At 49.8% G+C, this 25,688-nt stretch overlaps 1 protein-coding gene across 1 annotated transcript in view; it reads left to right on the top strand.

Annotated features, from left to right (window-relative positions):
- agap1 (ArfGAP with GTPase domain, ankyrin repeat and PH domain 1) overlaps positions 1 to 24,937 on the top strand; it is a 186,660-nt gene extending 161,723 nt beyond the window's left edge. The window contains exons 14-15 of the mRNA XM_056301584.1: positions 23,284 to 23,539; positions 24,290 to 24,937. Coding sequence (XP_056157559.1) covers positions 23,284 to 23,539; positions 24,290 to 24,499 — 466 coding nt within the window. The 3' untranslated portion in view covers positions 24,500 to 24,937. The remainder of the gene's footprint in view (positions 1 to 23,283; positions 23,540 to 24,289) is intronic.
- The last annotated feature ends 751 nt before the right edge of the window (positions 24,938 to 25,688 follow it).

Here is a 25,688-nt window from a genome sequence, read left to right as displayed (position 1 = left end):
TACAAACACACACACACACATAAATATATACACAAACACACATATACACCCATTGCAAACATACAACACAACCCAACCAGTCATGTGTACACACACGCTCACAAACAAGCTCACATAATCACCTCTCTCTCTCTCTCTCTCTGTCTGTGTGTGTGTGTGTGTGTGTGTGTGTGTGTGTGTGTGTGTGTGTGTGTGTTTGCACACTCATGTCCACAATGATGCAGACAAGTGTACAAAAGTATACACACGGGTATACTAACCCTCACAGAATGAAAAACCATACCTGCATTTACATACTGTCACACACACACACACACACACATGCACATTAACTCACTCACACACTCACACACACACACACACACACACACACACAACCGCAAATCTTTGCGTATTGATGTGCCATTAGCTGCCCCCTGTCAGTGTGCTAATGCATTTACTGTTTCTCATGTTCCTATTTATTTATGTATTTAGGAAGCATGTACCCCCCCCCCCCCGTGGCGCTGAGGGGAGATTAGAGGAGGAGGTCAATATTATCTCAATTAACCCAGGACGCTCGACTGAAGCGCCGTGGTCATTTCTCTCTCTCTCTCTCTCTCTCTCTCTCTCTCTCTCTCTCTCTCTCTCTCTCTCTCTCTCTCTCTCTCTCTCTCTCTCTCTCTCTCTCTCTCTCTCTCTCTCTCTCTCTGCCCCTCCTCTGTCAATAGTACTTAGCAGGCCATTCCTTAAGTGGCTCTCTGCCCACTCCCCCAACTCCATTTCATCCTCCTTTGCCAGGTTCTCTCGCTCTCGCTCTCTTCCCCCTCTCTCTGTCTCTCCCCTGTTTCTCTCTCCCCCTCTGTCTCTGGCCCCCTTCTCTCTCTCTCTCTCTCTCTCTCTCTCTCTCTCTCTCTCTCTCTCTCTCTCTCTCTCTCTCTCTCTCTCTCTCTCTCTCTCTCTCTCTCTCTCTCTCTGCCCCTCCTCTGTCAATAGTACTTAGCAGGCCATTCCTTAAGTGGCTCTCTGCCCACTCCCCCAACTCCATTTCATCCTCCTTTGCCAGGTTCTCTCGCTCTCGCTCTCTTCCCCCTCTCTCTGTCTCTCCCCTGTTTCTCTCTCCCCCTCTGTCTCTGGCCCCCTTCTCTCTCTCTCTCTCTCTCTCTCTCTCTCTCTCTCTCTCTCTCTCTCTCTCTCTCTCTCTCTCTCTCTCTCTCTCTCTGCCCCCCCCCTTTCTCTCTGTTTGTGTGGTAACACACACTCCACCACACACAGAGGGGGAGGTTGTGGAGGTTTTACGAGAGCTTTATTGAGTACCTGTGAGGGTCTATGAAACGTTACAGAGGACCACCACACAGTCAACTCACATTCTCCACCTGTCTTCCTGGAAGTGGTTCCCTTGATCCCACACAACACCAACACACACACACACACACACACACACAGAACACCAACACAAATGCACACAACACCAACACACACACTACAGAACACCAACACACACACCACAGAACACCAGCACACCACAGAACACCATCATCCACCACATAACACCAACACACACACCACAGAACACCAACACACACATCACAGAACACCAACACACACATCACAGAACACCAACACACACATCACAGAACACCAACACACACACACCATAGAACACCAACACACACACACCAGGCAACACCAACACACACACCACTCAACACCAACACACACAACACCAACACACACACCACAGAACACCATCATCCACCACAGAACACCAACACACACACCACAGTACACCAACACACACACACACACATACACACACATACCACAGAACACCAACACACACATCACAGAACACCAACACACACACCACAGAACACCAAGATCCACCACAGAACACCAACACACACATCACAGAACACCAACACACACACCACAGAACACACACACCCATGTCACAGAACACCAACACACACACCACAGAACACCATCATCCACCACAGAACACCAACACACACACCACAGAACACACACACCCATGTCACAGAACACCAACACACACACCACAGAACACCATCATCCACCACAGAACACCAACACACACACCACAGAACACCATCATCCACCACAGAACACCAACACACACACCACAGAAATTCAGCACCCACCACAGAACACCAACACACACTCCACAGAACACCAACACACACACCACAGAACACCAACACACACACTACAGAACACCAACACATGAATACCCCAGAGATGCCCCGCTCTGCAAGATAAGACCAGCATGTGGAGATGTTTCTCCTTGTCTTACGTCTCCAAGGCTCCTTTCAAGACATTGTTTGGAAAACCTTCTTGTCCTTGGCAGACATCGTTGCTTGTTTCAACACTTGCACTTGTTTTTTGACATAGCGGTCTATTCTGCTGCTTACCAACTCGGGGATCGCTGGTTCGAATCCCCGTGGTACCTCCAGCTTGGTCGGGCGTCCCTACAGACACAATTGGCTGTGTCTGCAGGTGGGAAGCAGGATGTGGGTGTGTGTCCTGGTCGCTGCTCTAGCGCCTCCTCTGGTCAGTCAGGGCGCCTGTTCGGTGGAGGGGGAACTGGGGGAATAGCGTGATCCTCCCACGCGCTACGTCCCCCTGGCGAAACTCCTCACTGTCAGGTGAAAAGAAGCGGCTGGTGACTCCACATGTATCAGAGGAGGCATGTGGTAGTCTGCAGCCCTTCCCGGTTCAGCAGAGGGGGCGGAGCAGCGACTGGGACGGCTTGGAAGAGTGGGGTAATTGGCTGGATGCAATTGGAGAGAAAAATGGGAGAAAATCAAAAAAAATAAAAATAATTTTCAGCAAACCGTAAAATAAATCCATAAACAACAAACTTCATTTCAGATAATCTTACTTTTTTTTTCTTTAGATTACAGGTGTTGAACTTCTTTGTGTAGATTAAATAAGTGCACATCCTTGGAACCAGCAATAAGCCAGCGAGCCAGAGGGAAGAGAGGGTTTATCAACCATTTCTTTAAATCAGCATTGAGCCTCACAGCAGGAGGAAATACCCTGATAAGCTGGTCTGTTTTCTGCAGTGCACTTCCACAGTGACAAACCTCCTGAACGCGGAGCGTCCGCAGCGATGTGAGGGACTCGGATCTGGAAAACACGAGTCATGCTTGAATGCGGCTACGTGTTTAAAGGGAGAAGAATCAGCTGGCTAGGGAGTTGTGGAGGTCCAGAGAAAAGGCCAGGGCTTTGTCCATGCAGAGGAGGCAGGGGGAGGGAGATGGGGGGGGGGGTCTGATGGATGTAGAAATGCCCTCCCCTCGTGGTCTCTCAAGTGAGTAATAGAGGCCGAAATTTCATTTTGCAAGTGGCTGATTTAATGATCCAAAGGGTAATTAATGGCCTGATTATCTTAATGTTAAATATGGCCAGCAGCAATTACAGTGACCTCCTGCCTGTCAAGGTCTGCTCCCCCTCACACACCCGCACCTCCCAATTAGGTCCTGTTTGGAGGGGGTCGGGCGAGGGAGGGAGGGAGGAGGTGATGGGAGGAGGGCAGGGAGAGAGGAGGATCCGTTAGAGTAGGGGAGAGAGGAGGAAGGGAAAGGAGGGGATTCAGGGGAGCGATGAGAAGAGGAGGAGGGGAGTGAGGGGAGGCTGGCACATTAGCATGGCAGTCGGTATTAAACACCTCCATTTTTCTACCTCCTTTCCACCTCCCTCTCTCTGTCCCCCACCTCCTCTTGGTGAGTCTGAGGGGAGGAATTATGGTCTCCCGACATCGCCTCTCTCCTCCGCCTCGCCGCCCGGTGAGATATGTGACAAGGCCTGGCCGTCGCCAACTGTTGTCATCATGTCTCTCTCCCCCCCCCCCCCTCTCTCTCTCTCTCTCTCCCTCTCGCTCTCATTTCAACCCTGTTCTCTGTTCATCCCTCTCTCCAAGCATCTGCCCATAGCGACCACCGGACGACCAGCTCTCATCAGCATCAGCTGGCCAGCCGCCCACATGCCAGCTGAGATTGTGGGTGCTAATTGTTTTGTTGGGTTGAGCTCATGTCAGCGTATTTGTTTCCACTATCATGTTTCATTTAGCGCTGCACTCCTAAAAAGACACCTCCTGACACGTGTCGCTGGCAGGAATGAAGGCAGAGGACAGCGAGCGTTTGGACTGGGCTCTAACCTTGGAGGGCCACGCTGAAGTGTGGATCAACACAGATCATGCCAGCACCCTTCTGCCGGAGGGATCCTCTTGAGTTATAGCTTATATTTTCTTTTGCCGAGCCAGAAAAAGACTCAGCCGCCGTCTAAACGTTCCCATTAACCTCTGGCTGCCTGCGATCAGCCATCATCACCTCAGCCGCCGTGGTCGGCGTCGAGCCCGAACTCCAGCTGATGCCCACCGCCGAGGGGCCTGCTATGTATGGGCATGCCGCCCGTCCCTGCAGTGCCACAGGGGGCCTGTTGCCACGGCCGCACTGGTCCGCCACCCTCGGCCCTCCATTGTTGACGCCACAGCTCATTGTTTTAATTATCTGTCGAGTGGCACGGCGACACCAGCACCCAGGGCCTGCTCAGCCGCGGTGTGACGCAGTGTGTTATCAGGCCTGAGAGGACAGGAAGTGACAGTGTTGCTAATCCCGCCTCCTGGTCAAAGGACTGGAGAGGTGGTTGGCGGTCACATGATTTTAAGCCTTGGGCCTCTGCTCTTCTTATGCTGTCTCACCCCCCTTTCCCATCCACCAAACACCGGCCTTTGGCAGGTCGTTGTGGGGATGTAGCATGTGTCCCCGTGTGCACTCTCACCATGTCTTTATGGAGTTGCTGTGATGTTCGCTGCTAGAATAAAGTTTATTGTACTGGGAGGCCATTCAGTCTGCATGTACCTCTGTGAGAAGAGAGCATATTTCAGAGGTCAGTGAAAACCTGAACAGGGTGTCCAAATTAAAAGTTGTGATTTCCTGGCCTAGAAAGAAGATGTTAAGAGATACCTGATTAAACAGCTTTGTAATCAGAATCAGAAGAAAGGCTCCGAGCCCTTTCCTGTTTTCACTGGTGATGGACAAGTTGACAGATGAGATCAGGCAGGAGTCTCCATGGACTATGATGTTTGCGGATGACATTGTGATCTGTAGTGAGAGTAGGGAGCAGGTTGAGGAGAGCCTGGAGAGGTGGAGGTATGCACTGGAGAGACGAGGAACGAAAGTCAGTAGGAGAAAGACGGAATACCTATGTGTGAATAAGAGGGAGGACAGCAGAATGGTGAGGATACAAGGAGTAGAGGTGACAAAGGCGCATGAGTTTAAATACTTGGGGTCAACTGTCCAAAGTAACGAGGAGTGCAGACGAGAGGTGAAGAAGAGAGTGCAGGCAGGTTGGAGTGGGTGGAGAAGAGTGTCAGGAGTGATTTGTGACAGAAGGGTACCAACAAGAGTTAATGGGAAGGTTTACAAGATGGTTGTGAGACCAGCTGTGTTATATGGTTTGGAGACAGTGGCACTGATGAAAAGACAGGAGGCGGAGCTGGAGGCGGCAGAGATGAAGATGATAAGATTTTCACTGGGAGTGATGAAGAAGGACAGGATTAGGAACGAGTATATTAGAGGGACCGCTCAGGTAGGACGGTTTGGAGACAAAGCAAGAGGGGCAAGATTGAGATGGTTTGGACATGTGTGGAGGAGAGATGCTGGGTATATTGGGAGAAGGATGCTGAATATGAAACTGCTAGGGAAGAAGAGAAGAGGAAGGCCAAAGAGGAGGTTTATGGACGTGGTGAGGGAGGACATGCAGGTGGCTGGTGTGACAGAGGAAGATGCAGAAGACAGGAAGAGATGGAAACGGATGATCCGCTGTGGCGACTCCTAACAGGAGCAGTCGAAAGTAGCAGTAGTAGTAGTAGTAGTAGTAGTAGTAGTAGTAGTAGTAGTAGTAATCAGAATCAGAATCATGTTTATTAGCCATGTAGGTTTGCACATACATGGAATTTGACTCTGGTTTCGTGGCTCCCTGTGTGTACTTAACATAGAATAACAACACAACAACACAACACAAAGGTTGTGTGTTGATATAGCATCCAGTTTTCAACCAGTCAAAGACGATCTGAAATGAAGATGGACTTTTTTATACCTTGTTAGCTCTTTTCCCCGGTCATTTCATGCACCTGTTCAACAATGTATACCAAAATAAAACCACAGAACTGGTTTATGTATGTTATATCGAAAGCTAATCACTTTCACGTTTTGGCATCATCAGGTCTGAGCAGGCGTACGAGCGACATTCCAACCGATATCATAAAATATTTTGTACCATCCAGTCACGTTTTGTCCTGCCCTCATATCCTGTTTTACTTTGAAATACGTCCCGTTACTGAAGCTAGCTACACTCTCACTGCTGTCTTATGTTGTGTTGAAATGCTTCTGTACAGCTTCCGCTGGGCTTAGTGTTTACCAAAATGTTGATACAAGCCAAAAAAAGGGTAACACAAGAGCGTACATCTGACAAGTTAATTGTGCAGCACAACGTCAAATAGCTGAGCGTTTTGATGGCGGAAACTGGGGTGCAGCGGGGTTAAAATAATGGGCTCGGTGGACGTTCGGGTTTGAGTTGGCATGTAACTTGAACAAAAGGAGGAGGAAGAGCGTTCCAGCACCTTAATAAGACATCAGAAAAATTAGGAGGAAGAGGAGGGGGAGAAGAGGAGCATACAGGGCTGCGTATCGCAGCACCTACCCGCCTCAACGCACACTTAACAGAGGGCCCCTCATGACGAATGCGCAGCCAGTAATAATTCAGCAGCAGGTCTGTCGGCGCTGGGAGCCAGGCCGCAGAACGAGTATGGACCCTTTATGGGAACAGATCAGTCTTCCCCCCTAAGAAAAGGCCAGCGCCAACAGATTTAAAATTAGACTGAGGGCTTTTAATCTGGTCTGGGGTGCAGGTGCGACAGACGTCCCAACATGGCTGCAGGATTGGGCTCAGGGGACCTCGAAGGGGGGGGGGTGGCGGGACGGGGTATATCAGAATATAATTGCCCCCCAGAGTCAGAGGGAATGGCCTGGGAAGGAGGGGGCGGCCTTTCCTTGTACCCCATAAAAAGCCCAAGCTCATATTATTCAGATCTCACCCCTCCACCCCCCTGTCCTGTGATCATAACACAGATTGGACTGGTCTAATTTGAGATGGACACATGCCACATTATAGACCGCGCCCAAATGAGGCTCCGCTATTCCACAAGAGGGCACGGTGCGAGTCATTAGCAGCGGATAACAGCATGCCGTGCAGCACTGTTTCAAGTCATGGCCAGCGATAGTAATGACTGTGATTCAGTGATTAGCCCCATACAGGCGTCTCTTTACCCCTGCTTGTGTAGAACGAGTGGTTGTGCTGGGTTCAAATGGGCAGGTGTGTGTTTGTGTGCATGGTTGTAAGTTTATATGTTGTTTGCTTGTGTTATGAATTCTGTATGTGTACAAGTGTTGGATTTGTAAGCGTGTGTCTGTTTCTGATCACGTGTGTTTAGTTTCATGCAGATTTGTGTGTCTTCATCCGCATACACATGCACACACACACACACTTATGTCATCCCTGAGTGTGTGTACTAGTATGTCTATATTTATGTAAATATAAATTACAAGGTATGAGTTTGTGTGTGTGTAAGAGTGTATCCATGTCTTATATGTATGCGGTACATGTGTGTGTTCTCGTGTGTGTGTCTGTGTGTCTGGTCTAGTGGTCTTTGTTTGTTCAGGGGGGCCGGTGTGTGTGTCTGTGTAGCTATGTGTGTGTGTGTGTGTGTGTGTGTGTTAGTGAACTAGCTGATCCCCTCTGCCATCATCTCTGTGCCATTATCTACCGCCCCCGTTGATAGAAGCCGACCCCGCGGTGTGCATTTTAAACAGTACACACACTCCACTATACTCACACACACACACACGCACAACACTACACAAAATTCACACCAAAACAGGGATAACAACACACACTGCTATGCAGGACACTGTTACACACACAGATCTATACATACAAGGCATGCAGTAACACACACACAAACACACATATGCATACACACACAGCCCTGTGCTCACACACACTCACCATGGAGTAGGCCCACACATGTACAGCGCTATGGAACACACACAGAAAGCACTACACCATACCAAGCTACAGACACACACACACACACGGGGGGGAAAAGCCTCCTGTCAGGCAGGGGCAGTGTAAACGTTGGAAAATAATTGGCCCTACATTCTAATTCATCTGTAAAAGGGAGGCCTTGATTAAATTAGTGCTAATAGACATTATTTTGTACATGACTGCCTCTGCCGCTGCCCGGAACCGTGTCCCCCAAGTCGGCTAACAAGCCCTCCAATTTACTGCTGACATTAAGCCGGCTGACACGAGCCAATCACTGCACCATTCATCGTTTGTCATCGCGGCGAGGTTATGCTAATGCAGGCTAAAAGCACAAACTAAATGCACATTCTTTATGCCTGAGTCATCAGATTAACCCCCCCCACCCACCCACCCATTCACCCCCAGCCAGCCAGCCCCCCCCCACCCACTCACCCACCCACCCACATATTAATAATGAAGAAATAAATAACACGGCCCGCATGCGTGACTCGCTCAGCCTCTCTGCCGCTTGCCGGATCTGCCCTCCTGCTGTCCGTCCATCGGAGCCGGCGGGGTCAGCTCCTGAAGCAGAAATGAATCCGTACGCCGAGGATAACCCCCCCACCCCACCCCACCCCCACCCCTCGGCTAATTGGCTCAGTCGGCAAATTGCTCATACAATAGATTTTTGTGTGTGTGTGGGGGGGGGGGGGGAGCGTTGTCCTCGTGTTTGTCGGTAATGTGTTCGGACTGAATGGGTTCACTGAACTGCGGCCGGCTGGTAAACATTTGAGGGCCCACGCTCAAACACTGGATAATAAATATTGTCCTCTTTTTTATTTTCCATCCTTTCCCCGTTTCGCTCGTGCTCTAGCGGTTCGGCGATGAGACGAGGGGGACGTGGTGTGTGTCCTCTCCCGACAGACTGACTCTTGGTTATTGTGCTAATGTTAACTTCCCTCGACGGTCCAACTGAAGTTAAATTTATTTAATGCTGCAGAAATAAAAGAATTACAGAGAGAGAGACGCAGCCTCGGATGAAGGGTCTAAAGGTCTGTTTCGGCTCCGTTTGTGTGTCTCGTGGATGTGAGTGGACAGTTGGTTTGTGTATCTCGGTGGATGTGAGCAGACAGTCCGTTTGTGTGTCTCGGTGGATGTGTGCGGACAGTTGGTTTGTGTGTCTCGTGGATGTGAGCGGACAGTTGGTTTGTGTGTCTCGGTGGATGTGAGCAGACAGTCCGTTTGTGTGTCTCGGTGGATGTGTGCGGACAGTTGGTTTGTGTGTCTCGTGGATGTGAGCGGACAGTTGGTTTGTGTGTCTCGGTGGATGTGTGCGGACAGTTGGTTTGTGTGTCTCGGTGGATGTGTGCGGACAGTTGGTTTGTGTGTCTCGGTGGACGTTTGCGGACAGTTGGTTTATGTGTCTCGGTGGATGTGAGCAGACAGTAGGTATTGTGTGTCTCGGTGGATGTGTGCGGACAGTTGGTTTGTGTGTCTCGGTGGATGTGTGTGGACAGTTGGTTTGTGTGTCTCGGTGGATGTGTGCGGGCAGTTGGTTTGTGTGTCTCAGTGGATGTGAACGGACAGTTCGTTTGTGCGTGTTGGTGGATGTGTGTGGACAGTTGGTATTGTGTGTCTCAGTGGATGTTTGCGGACAGTTCGTTTGTGTGTCTCGGTGGATGTGTGTAGACAGTCTGTTTGTGTGTCTCGGTGGATGTGTGCAGATAGTTTGTTTGTGTGTCTCGGTGGACGTGAGCGGACGGTTGGTTTGTGTGTCTCAGTGGATGTGTGCAGACAGTTCGTTTGTGTGTCTCGGTGGATGTGTGTAGACAGTTTGTGTGTCTCGGTGGATGTGTGCGGACAGTTCGTTTGTGTGTCTCAGTGGATGTGTGCAGATAGTTTATTTGTGTGTTGCGGTAGATGTGTGCGGACAGTTTGTTTGTGTGTCGCGGTGGATGTGTGTAGACAGTTCGTTTGTGTGTCGCGGTGGATGTGTGCAGACAGTTTGTTTGTGTGTTGTGGTGGATGTGTGCAGACAGTTTGTTTGTGTGTTGTGGTGGATGTGTGCAGACAGTTTGTTTGTGTGTCGCGGTGGATGTGTGCAGACAGTTTGTTTGTGTGTCGCGGTGGATGTGTGTAGAGAGTTCGTTTGTGTGTCGCGGTGGATGTGTGCAGACAGTTTGTTTGTGTGTTGTGGTGGATGTGTGCAGACAGTTTGTTTGTGTGTTGTGGTGGATGTGTGCAGACAGTTTGTTTGTGTGTTGTGGTGGATGTGTGCAGACAGTTTGTTTGTGTGTCGCGGTGGATGTGTGCAGACAGTTTGTTTGTGTGTCGCGGTGGATGTGTGTAGACAGTTCGTTTGTGTGTTGTGGTGGATGTGTGCAGACAGTTTGTTTGTGTGTTGCGGTGGATGTGTGTAGACAGTTTGTTTGTGTGTTGCGGTGGATGTGTGTAGACAGTTTGTTTGTGTGTCGCGGTGGATGTGTGCAGACAGTTCGTTTGTGTGTCGCGGTGGATGTGTGCAGACAGTTTGTTTGTGTGTTGTGGTGGATGTGTGCAGACAGTTTGTTTGTGTGTTGTGGTGGATGTGTGCAGACAGTTTGTTTGTGTGTTGCGGTGGATGTGTGCAGACAGTTGGTTTAAAGGAAGGAATCGGGGCCAGATTTAATAAAGACAGATGAATCGGTCATACATGGTCGAGGGGAAGGCTGTTCAGAGAAATTATTCATTGACTTTTCAGCAGAAGAGCGAACACCCACCCACTCCTTCTCCAACACGGGGACGGGACCCCGGGGCCCTGTGGGGGTCCGCTAATGTCGAAGTGGGTTTGAGAACAAAACCTATAGTCAGAGTCCACGGTAGAAATATTTGGCAGTTATTTCAAAAGGAAATGACAGCGGTAGTCACAGACGATAAAGGGGGTCTGGTTCGTGCGGGTCAGTTTGCACCGGGACGCACAACAGACGCAGTCCTCATGTGATTTGATTGTTGTGGGCGATGGCAATCTGCCAACCCCTATGAAGGCCGACATCCTTAAATCGATCCGCCGCCCTGACAGTGGTGTACAGACAGCCGTGATGCTGTTCCACAATCCACACCCGTTACACATGTTTATCAGGCACTTGTAAGCATCACAACATGTTTCACACAGCAGCCAACACACAAAGAAAGATGAAAATGGCCGTAAAAGCAGCAACGATGGACCCACCACGAATTTCAGTGTACCGCCAAAGTCTGCACTGTTTAATCCGCTCTGAAAATGACTTAAAGCACCTGCCTTGCATGGTCTCTCTCTCTCTCTCTCTCTCTCTCTCTCTCTCTCTCTCTCTCTCTCTCTCTCTCTCTCTCTCTCTCTCTCTCTCTCTCTCCCTCTCTCTCTCTCTCTTTCTCTCTCTCTGTCTGCACCCCTCCCCGTCTTGCTCTCTCTCTCTCTGTACCTCTCTCTCTTCACCCTCCTCTCTCTCTCTGTACCTCTCTCTCTGCACCCCTCTCTCTCTCTCTCTCTCATTCGCTCTCTCTTCACCCTCCTCTCTCTCTCTGTACCTCTCTCTCTGCACCCCTCTCTCTCTCTCATTTGCTCTCTCTTCACCCTCCTCTCTCTCTGCTCCCCTCTCACTCTGCACCCCTCTCTCTCTGCACCCCTCTCTCTCTGCACCCCTCTCTCTCTGCTCCCCTCTCTCTCTGCACCCCTCTCTCTCTCTCATTTGCTCTCTCTTCACCCTCCTCTCTCTCTCTGTACCTCTCTCTCTGCACCCCTCTCTCTCTCTCATTTGCTCTCTCTTCACCCTCCTCTCTCTCTGTACCTCTCACTCTGCACCCCTCTCTCTCTCTCTCTCATTCGCTCTCTCTTCACCCTCCTCTCTCTCTCTGTACCTCTCTCTCTGCACCCCTCTCTCTCTCTCTCTCATTCGCTCTCTCTTCACCCTCCTCTCTCTCTCTGTACCTCTCTCTCTGCACCCCTCTCTCTCTCTCTCTCATTCGCTCTCTCTTCACCCCTCTGTCTCTCTGCACCTCTCTCTCTCGCTGTCTCTCTCGCACTCTCTGCACCCTCTTTCTGTTGCTCGCTACACCTCTCCGTCTCTCTCTGCACCTGTCTCTCTTGCGGTCTCTCTCATGCGCCACTTTCTTCCCCTTGCTCTACTTTTTAGTCTCTCTCTCCCTTTCCACTCTTGCTTTTTTCCCCCCTCTCCATTCTCTTTTCTTCTCTTTCTCTCTTCCTCTCTTGCTCCACCTCTTCCAGTGGAGCGCTGGTCAGATGAAACTCCATTATCCCCCCACCCCCTTCTCGCTCAGGCAGGGCTGCTCATCTGCATCCTGGTTAATCTAGAGGGAAATGTCAATGGCTTCCCCAGCCGCGCGCCCCGTGCTGCCGGGGTCACTGCTGCCGTCACGCCACTCGGCCCGACACACTTGGCCACACAGGTGATGCCAAGTCTCAAGAGATCCAGCGGGAAGGGTGAGAGAGAGGGGTTTAGAGTGTTGAGGCTGCTGCTAAAACTTATTTGCAATTAAAGGTCCAATCAGTGATTAATTTGGCCATATGAAAAACTAAGGTATGTTTACATACGTAATTGAAGAATTTGAGTTATAGATGTTAAAAGAAGCTCCCCGCCAATGGTAATAGAAAATATTGGTCTGTTTTACTCCAATCTTAATAATCATGAGTGATGTGAGCAAATCTTCTACAGCGTCAGAAAACATGACAAACTCAGGTTGGGTTGTTGTTTAGTGTAAGTCCTTGTCATAAACGACCTGTCAGTCAATCTGGGAGTGACAGCAGCTTCCAGTCCTGTCATGTATTTTGGTAACAGGGTGATCATTTGGTTTACTTTTTTTTTTGGATTTTCTTCCCAATTGTATCTGGCCAATTACCCCACTCTTCCGAGCCATCCCGGTCACTGCTGCACCCCCTCTGCCGATCGATCCGGGGAGGGCTGCAGACTACCACATGCCTCCGCCGATACATGTGGAGTCAAGAGCTGCTTCTTTTCACCTGACAGTGAGGAGTTTCGCCAGGGGGACGTAGCGTGTGGGAGGATCACGCTATTCCCCCCAGTTCCCCCCCTCACCCTGAACAGGCACCCCGACCGACAGGAGGAGGTGCTACTGCAGCAACCAGGACACTTACCCACATCCGGGTTCCCACCCGCAGACACGGTCAATTGTGTCTGTAGGGATGCCCGACCAAGCCGGAGATAACACGGGGATTCGAACCAGCGATCCCTGTGTTGATAGGCAACGGAATAGACCGCCACGCTACCCAGACGCCCCTCATTTGGTTTACATTTGATTAAGGATTATACCTTTAAAAATGGGAAGGGCCACTGGTTGCCAAAACAGAATTCATTTTCCACCGTGTATCTGCTATGTGTACTCCATTATCAAGAGGAAGCATTTGGAAACATCCAGTTTTGGTGTTTTGAGCAGTGAGCAGGTCGATGGAAGGGTTTGCTATATACTAAATGGTTGAAAAATAAGGAGATTTAGTTTTAAGATGTACTAATTTTGTTCACATAACCTCTTAAGGAAGAGGTGTTTGCCGTGGTGACACAGGTCAGGTACAAGATAAATACGTGGGGGAGGACTTCTGGATGATTATCAGTATGTAGTACTTACACAGGTTAGATGTGGGATAAATACATAAAGGGAACTTCGATGATGATAGCAGCTGAGACAGGTCAGAGCTCTGATTTGTCAGCCGTGCACAGAGGATGTAGATAATCACACAGCTACAAATGGGTGGTGAGACTGAACACACAACATTACCTCCAGCTCTACATCTCCACTACATCCATCACCACTGCAACTTACTCCAGCCTTCTGCCTTACCATCGATAACTCCACCCTGTCTCCCTCCCCGCATAACCTTGGAAGCATTTTCGACAGCAACCTCTTCTTGAAACACCATGTCAATCAAATCACCAGAACTGCCTTTTCCCACCTATAAAACATAGCTCATCTCTGCACATCACTCTCCTTCTCTGTTGCTGAAACCTTGATCCACACCGTCGTCATATCCAGAATTGACTACTGTAACATCGTTCTCGACGGCTCATCATCCAAAGTCCTAAACAAACTCCAGTACACCCAGGACTCTGCTGCTCACCCGTTCCCGTGACCACATCATCCCTGTCCTCCAGAACCTCCACTGGCTCTGTGTTCCACAATGGATCCAATTCAAAGTCCTTCTCCTCACTCAAAAAGCCCTCCATAACCAGGTCTTCCCCTACCTCACTGACCTGCTCCACTACCATACTCCTTGCAGCCTTCACTGCTCCGATGCTAACTTCCTGTCTCCACCACAAATGACCAAGCATAGGACCTCTTGTCTCCACCGTGCAGGACCAAGCACCGTACCTCCTGTCTCCACCACACAGGACCAAGCATAGGACCTCTTGTCTCCACCACACAGAACCAAGCATGGGACCTCCTCTCTCCACCACACAGGACCAAGCACCGGACCTCCTCTCTCCACCACACAGGACCAAGCATAGGAACTCCTGTGTCCACCACACAGGACCAAGCACCGGACCTCCTCTCTCCACTACACAGGACCAAGCACCGGACCTCCTCTCTCCACCACACAGAACCAAGCATAGGACCTCCTGTCTCCACCACACAGAACCAAGCATAGGACCTCCTCTCTCCACCACACAGGACCAAGCTTAGGACCTCCGGTCTCCACCACACAGGACCAAGCATAGGAACTCCTGTCTCCACCACACAGAACCAAGCATAGGACCTCCTGTCTCCACCACACAGAACCAAGCATAGGACCTCCTCTCTCCACCACACTGGACCAAGCACCGGACCTCCTGTCTCCGCCACACAGGACCAAGCATAGGAACTCCTATCTCCACCACACAGGACCAAGCACCAGACCTCCTGTCGCCACCACATAGGACCAAGTATAGGATCTCTTGTCTCCACCACGCAGAACCAAGCACCGGACCTCCTGTCTCCACCACATAGGACCAAGTATAGGATCTCTTGTCTCCACCACGCAGAACCAAGCACCGGACCTCTTGTCTCCACCACACAGGACCAAGCACCAGACCTCTTGTCGCCACCACATAGGACCAAGTATAGGATCTCTTGTCTCCACCACGCAGAACCAAGCACCGGACCTCCTGTCTCCACCACACAGGACCAAGTATAGGATCTCCTGTCTCTACCACACAGGACCAAGCACCAGACCTCCTGTCTCCACCACACAGGACCAAGCACCGGACTTCTTGTCTCCACCACACAGGACCAAGCATAGGAACTGCTGTCTCCACCACACAGGACCAAGCACCGGACCTCCTGTCACCACCACATAGAACCAAGTGTAGGATCTCTTGTCTCCACCACGCAGAACCAAGCATCAGACCCAGGTGACAGAGCCTTCTGTATAGGTCCCCCGTCCCTCTGGAAGTCCCTCCTCAAACACATCAGAGACTGCACCGATCTGTGCACGTTCACATCATTAATCACAACTCACCTCTTCAGAGTTGCTTTTAATGTATGATTATTGTTGTGTGCTTTGTGCTTTTGGTGTGTTGCTTTTATGTTCATTTTAAGTTATGTAGAGCATCTTTGTGTACCTTGAAAAGTGCTCTTAAATAAAATGTATTATTATTATTATGTTGTGTTGTGTTGTGTTGTGGTGTGATTCTCTCCTGCTCTCTCTCTCTCTCGCTCTCGCTCTCTGTCTCTTCCATTTCCATCGCAGAGTGCAATAGAAGTCAGTGGTCCACTCTCCATCTCAGTGCCCCTGCCCCCGCCTCTGTTTAATTATCTGTGCCTATCCAAGGGCAGCTAACGACCAGCGCGGAGAGGCTAATTGATTTCAGCCTCGTCTTTCTCTTTTTCCTTTTTTCTTTTTTACTTCCCTTCTCTGTTTCAGATAGAAAAAAATGACTGAGGGAGGTGTGAAATGGAAGAATTGGGATCTTATCAGCCTTACCGTACCTTGTTAAAAACACCTCTCCGTCTGTCCGTCTGTCTGTCTGTCTCTCTCTCTCACACCGCTCTCTCTCCGCCTGTCTGTCTTACAGCTCTGTCCATCTCCGTCTTACTCTTTGTCTTCTCTCGCCGTGTGATGGATCATTTTTACATTACATCATTTTTACTTATTATTTCATCAGCACTTTTTTTTTCCTTTGTGTGCGTATGTGTGTGTGTGTGTGCAAGTGCGTGTGCGTGTGTGTGTGTGTGTGTGGGGACAGGTCGATCTTGACAGAGGTCATTAGCTACTAGTTTCACCATCATAATGAGCTCAATTACAGCTAATTAGATACCATGTCTTTCTGTGTCTGTCTGTCTATCTATTCATCTAACTCTGTTTCTCTCTTTTTTCCCACTGGTCTGCCAGTCTCTTTTTTCTAGCTCTCCATTTGTCCGTCCACACTCATTTATCCACTCATCAGTTTGTCACATTGTGTGTCATTCTGTGTCTCCCTGCCGTGCAGTTTTTTTTTCCACATACAAATATTCTTTTTCTTTTTTGGGGGGGGATTTTCTCCCCCAAATTGTACTTGGCCAATTACCCTACTCTTCCGAGCTGTCCCGGTCTCTGCCCCACTCTCCCGAGCCGTCCTGGTCTCTGCCCCACTTTCCCGAGCCATCCCGGTCTCTGCCCCACTCTCCCGAGCCATCCCGGTCTCTGCCCCACTCTCCCGAGCCATCCCGGTCTCTGCCCCACTCTCCCGAGCCATCCTGGTCTCTGCCCCACTCTCCCGAGCCATCCTGGTCTCTGCCCCACTCTCCCGAGCCGTCCCGGTCTCTGCCCCACTCTCCCGAGCCGTCCTGGTCTCTGCCCCACTCTCCCGAGCCATCCTGGTCTCTGCCCCACTCTCCCGAGCCATCCTGGTCTCTGCCCCACTCTCCCGAGCCATCCTGGTCTCTGCCCCACTCTCCCGAGCCATCCTGGTCTCTGCCCCACTCTCCCGAGCCATCCTGGTCTCTGCCCCACTCTCCCGAGTTGTCCCGGTTTCTGCTGATCCAGAGAGGGCTGCAGACTACCATGTGCCTCCTCCGATACATGTGGAGTCACCAGCTGTTTCTTTTCACCTGACAGTGAGGAGTTTCACCAGGGGGACATAGTGCGTGGCAGGATCACGCTACCCCCCCCCCTCGAACAGTCTGCCCGACTGACCAGAGGAGGTGCTAATGCGGCGATCAGGACACATACCCACATCCGGCTTCCCAGCTGCAGACACAGCCAATTGTATCTGTAGGGATGCCTGACCAAGCCGGAGTTAACAGGGGGATTCGAACCAGCGATCCCCTGTGTTGGTAGGCAACAGAATAGACCGCCACGCCATCCGGACGCCCCATATTCTTTTTTTAATGCTCAGTCAGCTGCCAGTAGACACTGCCTGCCGGTTTTTGGGTTAAAATGTTGAAATGTTCAGTGAAAACGTTGTGAAATCAGTCGATTATTGGAAGTTTGTTTTTATTTCATTGTTGTTTGTGAAGCGAGACACAAAGTATCATTTGTGACGCATGTCTGCCCTGACTGCTTTATGGTATTTAATGGCAATCAGCCCGGCGTGATTACTGGGGTGTGTGTGTCCACTTTCAGGCCTCTGTTCCTCCTCTGTTTTGGGGTCATGGATAAATGACCCCCAGTGTGTGCGTGCACGTGTACACACACACACACACACACACACACACACACACACATGCATGTACACATGCACTACCCCATCTCCATAAGGTGGAGCAGCTGTGTGGATGTCCAGTGGAGGGCAGCCAGGTGGACAGACCCCTCGCTTTGGACAGACAGGAAACCCCCGTCTGTATGTAAACACAGCCTCACAATGCACCCACTCAGGGGGAACATTGACACCACACATACACACACACACACACACACACACACACACACACACACACACACACACACACACACAGAAAGAATAGTCGCAGAAACTCAAACAACAGGCAGGAAATCACTGCCACCCTCCCCTCTCGTCTCCACAAAGAAAAAAAGAAAGCGACAGCGGGCCGAGAGTATGTCCCTGAGTGACCCCAAACAAGATCACATTCCGCCCCGCCGTTTCCAACGGCGACCGAGCCCCCGGGTGCCGTGCGAACACTCCCGCTCACCGCTGCGTGACAGCAGCTGATGAAGCTGTCAATCAATGAGCCGCCAGTCAAAAGCGCTGCTGGCACCGACATGCTTTTTTGTCCTTCTAGAGAAGTTGAGCCAAGTTTGGGTTGTTATGCTGAGCTTTGTGACCTGCTGCTGACATCTGAGGTGTGTTGATGGAGGACAGTGATGGTGAAGAGGAGACATCACAGTACTATGTGATGTTTCACTTCACTTTCAGCCGATACAAACTGCTGGGATTTTCTGTTTTACACACACCTAGACACTAAAAAAACCAATACACAAACACACACATACACACTCCCAACTAGAAAACCACAGCTGTAAATAGACACATAGCACACACACGCAGAGAGAGAGAGAGAATGTGTGTGTGTGTGTGTGTGTGTGTCTGTGTGTGTGTGTGTGTGTGTGTGTGTGTGTGTGTGTGTGTGTGTGTGTGTGTGTGTGTGTGTGTGTGTGTGTGTGTGTGTGGTGTGTGTGTGTGTGTGTGAGTGAGTGTTTTGGAGAGAATTGTGTATGATGCATATGAAAACCCTAATCACAAGAAACAACACATTTAATGGGCTCACACGCTCTCTCTCTCTCTCGCTGTCTTTTTTTTGAGGGGGACCCTCCCCCCCTTTTCTCCCCAATTGCATTTGGCCAATTGCTCCGCCCCCTCTGCTGACCTGGGGAGGGCTGCAGACTACCACATGCCTCCTCTGATACATGTGGAGTCAGCAGCCGCTTCTTTTCACCTGACGGTGAGGAGTTTCACCAGGGAGACGTAGCGCGTGGGAGGTTCACGCTACACCTCCCAGTTCCCCCTCCCCCCCAAAACAGGCGCCTTGACCGACCAGAGGAGGTGCCAGTGCAGCGACCAGGACACATACCCACATCCGGCTTCCCACCTACAGACACGGCCAATTGTGTCTGTAGGGACGCCCGACCAAGCCGGAGGTAACACGGGGATTCAAACCGGCGATCCCCGTGTTGGTAGACAAGGGAATAGACCACTACACCACCCGGACACCCCACTCTCGCTGTCTTACACACTCGCTCTCTTGCTCTCGCTCTCTAGCTCCCCCTCACACACACACACACACACACACACACACACACATGAAAGCGTGCACAAGCAGAAAACACACAACTACACACACACATAGATTAAGACACATGTTATGCACATGGAGGGTCACACAAAGAAAGGAACCCTTCCTCCCACCAGCACACGTCACCACATGCCTGCTCTTCATTCCTGTCCACTGCTGCAGTCTCGCTGCTGTATTTATAGGTGTGTGTGTGTGTGTGTGTGTGTGTGTGTGTGTATCAGATAGGTGGTGTGCATGTGTCTTCCTGTCACAAGCCATCTCACCAGGACCTCCACTTAATTATCTACCCAGCATGCCTTTGTGCTGGGGCTCTAATGGGATGTGAAAAGGGAAAACAACACAGTCTAAAACACAGACACACACAGACACACTGCAACACAGGAAGGTAAACATCAGCCCAGAAACACACACTGTTGCTGTGTTGATGGTAGTCAGTGCCGTTACCTCTCATGTGCCGTGAAGACATCAGATATAGATATGCTGTGTACCTGTGAGTTACACACAGACACACACCATTTCGTTGAATATTTGTTATTTGTAATTGATGTTTAATTAATATTTATATTTGAATATAATATTTAAATTAAATTAATTTAATCAATTAAGACGATTAATTCAATTAAAATTTTATGAATGAAGGTTAATATTTGAATATATGTTGAATACAAGTATTTAGACACAGATGCACACACACAGACACACACAACAGGGGGTCCCAGCTCAGCCAGCAGATTGGTGAAATAATCATTTGGTTTGCTTGCTTGTGCGGTGCCAGAAGTTAGCGTTTATTAACCCCCGTTAGGACTCAGTCGTGGGCCAGGCTTGCCTCCAAAACGTCTCTTTGGAAACACACGAGTGACACCTTGACTTGGACATTGTGGGTCTGTCCGTTGATCTCATTTGGCTCGAGTGTGTTGATGTCCCCCTGCTGCTCTGGATGAGCAGCTTTTCACACCAGTTCAGATATTTCTTGGTACCATGGATGTGATGGATGGATGTGATGGATGGATGAATGTGATGGTGATGGATGTGATGATGGATGGATGAAGTGATAACTTGCTGATAGTGCATGTGTGTTCTCTCCCATGTAGTATTCCATCACATCACTGCTAACTCTCAACGTGTAGTACTAATGACTAGCGTGTGTGTGTGTTTTGCGTGTGTGTGTTTGTGTGTCCAGCCAGGTGTGTGTGGTGCATCCTGGCTCACATGTGGCCGTCTGCCTGTGGCTGGACATGTGTGTGCTTGTCTTTGCCGTTCAACATGTGTCTACCGTATACATGTACAAAGGTGTGTGTGTGTGTGTGTGTGTGTGTGTGTGTGTGTGTGTGTCAAGAGACACACCATGTGTATGTTATGGTAACTCACGGGACACATAATGTCCCCCGGTGTGTGTGTATGTTTCTTTAAACTCAAAAATCAGCACTTCTTTCTCTTTCTCTTTCTCTCACACACACACACGCACACACACACACACACACACACACACACACACACACACACACACACACACACACACACACACACACACACACACACACACACACACACATACGGGGTCCCTGGCCCTTAGCAACTCCCTAGGCTGGGGAAGGCATGCGTGCCCGGGGCCCCGGAGGGAGTGCTCTCATGGCCCCGCACTTCCTATCTCTCCTCCAGGGAGACTCTGAGACCCAAGGCCCTGCTGAGCAAACACACACACACGCACACACACACACACACGTTATGTTAAATCACAGTCTCACACAGAGACACATCTCCAGGTCTTTTGTCCGGAGGCTGTGGGCCGTGGTCCCATGGTCCAGCCTCCCTGCTCTCTCCTTGGGCCAGAGCAGGAAGGAAGGACCCCGGGACATTCCGTGATGCTAGCCACACCGACACACACACACACACACACACACACACACACACACACACACACACACACACACACACACACCAGGGTTTACACTGTGGACCCCCACACCAAGTCAGTGTCTGGATTGTGGTGGATTCCCACACCAGGCCAGCTGTCTATCTTTGTCTCGTTACATTTATCTATCTATCTATCTATCTATCTATCTATCTATCTATCTATCTATCTATCTATCTATCTATCTATCTATCTATCTATCTATCTCTCTCTCTCTCTCTCTCTCTCTCTCTACCTATCTATCTCTCTACCTATCTATCTATCTATCTATCTATCTATCTATCTATCTATCTATCTATCTATCTATCTATCTATCTATCTATCTATCTCTCTCTCTCTCTCTCTCTCTCTCTCTCTCTCTCTCTCTCTCTCTCTCTCTCTCTATCTATCTATCTATCTCTCTCTGTCTCTCTCTCTCTCTACCTATCTATCTATCTATCTATCTATCTATCTATCTATCTATCTATCTATCTATCTATCTATCTATCTACCTTATGGATAATGTGGAGGTGTTACTCCCGTGGGCCCATGTAAGGCGTGTGATCACCGAGACTGTTATCCTGTTTTCCTCTCTCTCTCTCTCTCTCTCTCTCTCTCTCTCTCTCTCTCTCTCTCTCTCTCTCTCTCTCTCTCTCGCTCGGTCTCTGTCTTTCTCTCTCTCTCTATTTTCCCTCCTCTTGAGCTATCTTTCTCTCCTGCTGTTTAAGTGTATTACTGTCCATTTCTCAGCCGTTGGCTTTCACACACACACACACACACACACACACACACACACACACACACACACACACACACACACACACACACACACACCATAGTGGAGGCATCAACCTGTGAGATTCACTGCTGTGTCCCCTTCTTCATTTCCTGGTCCCCCCCACCCACCCACCTCCTCCACCCCCTGCAGGAAGTGTTGTTGTTTTGAGAGGGAGTGGAAAGGGGGTAAGGAGGAGGAGTAGGAGGGACAGCTCAATATCCATGGCCAACTCCCTGGTTCTCCCCCTGGGCCATTTACCCCCTCCCCTCCCTGAGGAGACCTGATCCTCCACTAATCCCAGTGGGGCTGAATGGGTCCGTGTTTACATGGAAGGGATTAGGGAGGAGATTATCGCTATCAACCCACTGGATTAGAGCCATCAGCAGTAAATGACACTACTTTTACTACAATGTGTGGCTCCGTCCTGAGGCCCCTGCTCCTCTCTCTCTTCCCATGTGTGTCTTATTTTAACCTCTGACGGGAGGCTGGGATCATGTAGATGGATGGATGAATTGTACATAATTTGATGAAATGGATGAAAGGAAGGATGGATAGATCAATGGATAAATAGATGGAGTACAAAATGCACACATAGGATAAGCACATCTAATATATCCAAAAAAAATAATGGGGTTCAAACCCCAGGCCATCCCAGGTCCTTTCTGTGTTGAGTTTACATGGTCTCCCTATATCTACGCGGGTTTCCTCCGGGTGCTCTGGTTTCCTCCCACCATCAAAAAGACATCCATGTCTTGGTCAGGCATTCCTACACTTGGTCGGGCATCCCTACAAACACAGTTGGCCGTGTCTGCAGGTGGGAACCCGCATGTCGGTATGTGTCCTGGTCACTGCACTAGCACCTCCTCTGATGGGTCGGGTTGCCTGTTCAGGGAAGAGGGGGGAACTGGGGGGAATAGCGTGATCCTCCCACGCACTACTTTCCCCTGGTGAAGCTCCTCACTGTCAGGTGAAAAGGAGCAGCTGGCGACTCCACATGTATCAAAGGAGGCATGTGGTAGTCTGCAGCCCTCCTCCGATCGGCAGAGGGGTATGGCGCAGCGACCGGGACGGCTCGGAAGAGTCAGATAATTAGCCGGGTACATTTGGGGGGAGAAATCCAAAAAAAGAAAAAGACATGGGTGTTAGGGTTAATACTCTTGTCTGTGCCCCTGAGCAAGGCAGTGGAAAGAAGAACTGGAGTTGGTCCCTGGGCTCTGCAGCTGCTCACTGCACCTGTACAATAGGATGGATTAAATACAGAACACAAACTTCCTTGTAACCTGTAATATGACTAAATAAAGTGGCTTTTTTCTGTCTCTCTTCTTTGCAGGGAGGAGCGTGAGCGCTGGATCCGGGCGAAGTACGAGCAGCGTCTCTTCCTGGCCTCGGTGTCGTGTTTGGACCTCTCTCTGGGCCAGCAGCTCCTGAGGGCCACTGCCGATGAGGACCTGCGCTCCGTGGTGCTGCTGCTGGCCCACGGCTCTCGCCAGCAGGTTAACGAGACGTGCGGCGAGGGCGACAGCCGCACAGCACTCCACCTGGCCTGCCGCAAGGGTAACGTGGTCATCACCCAACTCCTCATCTGGGTAAGGCCAAGATGGCAGTCAGCACAATGTCTTTACCAGGTTTAAGGTGTCTGTAGGTAGTTTTATGGTTTTAACATGCTACCGTTAAATTCCTTTAGACCACATTGTTTAATGGCTACGGGATATTCTCGGGGGTGCTGCATCAAAACTGCTCGCCTCTCCAAAGTTGCCTACGGTGGCTTTAAAGATGTCCTAATCTGGACTAAACTATAAACTGTCTGAACACATTGCATGACTCCAAAGATGGCCGCCTCAATTTCGATTACACTAATGACATGCCAGGTTATGAAATCAGCTGGTTTTGTCGAAAGTGCCATAAGAGTTTAACCCTCTTAACCTTATTGGACCTCGTACCAGAGAGGAGCTTAAACAGAATTTAGAGGAACTAGAACGTTCTGATTATCTGGTCCTTGTGTCACATCATTTGTCCATATCAATGATTTTCAGCTCCAGTCCGGCAGACTCCGGTACAGGTTCTCCAGCCATTTATTTGGTTTTTAATGTACTACCTGGCAGTGTTGTGGGTCCCTGAGAGCCAATGCTCTTTTTAAACTGAGGTGGCCTTTGAAAACCTACAGTTGTGTCTTTGATTCAAGCACACTGGGAAATGTTGGTTCTGGAAAAGGTCTTTTGGTCTTAGTTGTCTTGTACAGATGGACTGAAAGTCCTAATCTGAAGGCTTCGGGTGTGATCCCTCTCTCCTCTGATGTGGTTTTTTTCCCCTCTTGCTCTCTCCCTCTGTCGCTGTAGTACGGCGTGGACCTGATGGCGAGGGACGCCCACGGCAACAGCGCCATGGCGTATGCACGGCAGGCCAACAGCCAGGAGTGTGTGGACACGTTGGCGCAGTACGGCTGCCCCGACGAGCGTTACCCGCTCATGGCCACGCCCAACCTGTCGCGACGCAACACCAACCGAAACAACAGCTGCAGCAGCACCGGGAGCGCTGCTCTCATATGAGCCCTCACCTCGCCACATCGCCCCCTAGTTAGGACTTCTAGTACTTCACCAGGAAAACCTTCTCCTGGAAAAATAAATCTTCACGGATTAAAAAGAAAGACACAGAAAAATACCAGGAAATCAGTGTGAATCTTTGTCAAAAAGAATTCATCTGGGAGATTTCTGACAGAGTCATTATTTGGGAACCACTACTTGTGCACGCCTGTTAGAAATGTAGATCCCCAGAAACACACACATATACACGCAAGGAAGCATCTGCTTGTCATATCATGAAAAAATATCTTAATGGGGGTACTCCCTCCCACTGTCTGGCGTCTCATAAGGCTGTAGCATCTATAAAGATCCCCCAAAGCATGCTGGGTAATGTCCTAATCACCTGACCTGGAACAGTCACTTTACAATTCCCAGTTCTACAATTACCTGTTCCACAATCTTATTCTGTGGTCAAGTTCTACAGACACTCAACTGTGGACCTCTCCCCCCCCCCCCAACACCCCAAACCCCCACCTGCCATAACCCAGCCTGCAAACATCCTTCCACCTCCGACCCTCATACTCTCTTCCATTGAGAAAGCACTACAGCCCACCATCCCCTAAACAGCAGTGAAGCCGTATATGGACTTCTGATGTGAGGCCATGTATGGACTTCACCCACATCCCTTGGTTGCTGTTACACAGCCGTTTGCTGACCTGCAGATTCACCCTGAGCTGGGAACTTAGCCACGCCCACTGTCTCCCGCTGAATCTCCATTTCAAACACACTAAAGGAGCTGTATGGAGACTTTTGACCAAACTTGAGGACAAAGTGAGAGTGACTTGGGACGGAGAGTGAGTCTTCTGGGCCAACTGCATGTCGTCATCATTATCTTTATCATCTTCATCATCTAGGATACCTTATATCACCGCCAGAGAATTGTTCTAATGTATCAAGTTCCCCCCCTTGTCTTACACCCGCATCCACTCCACCCAGGTGCATTTAGACGACCATATGGCATCAGTGCTCTCCTTACTTCACTTCCCTCTTCTTTTTTTTTTCCTATAAATTATGTGAAGTCCTTTCTCAACACTTTCCTTTTTAGATGTGAAAAGTTTCTTGATGTGACAATGTATAAAGATGAGAAGAGCCCAAAATATCAGATGATTTCATAGAGGTGTGAGGGAAAAAAGTGATAGAAAGCATGACTTAGACA

This window comes from Lampris incognitus, chromosome 21 (genome assembly GCF_029633865.1).
Source record: "Lampris incognitus isolate fLamInc1 chromosome 21, fLamInc1.hap2, whole genome shotgun sequence".
NCBI lineage: Eukaryota > Metazoa > Chordata > Actinopteri > Lampriformes > Lampridae > Lampris > Lampris incognitus.
This window is presented reverse-complemented; position numbering and strand designations above follow the sequence as displayed.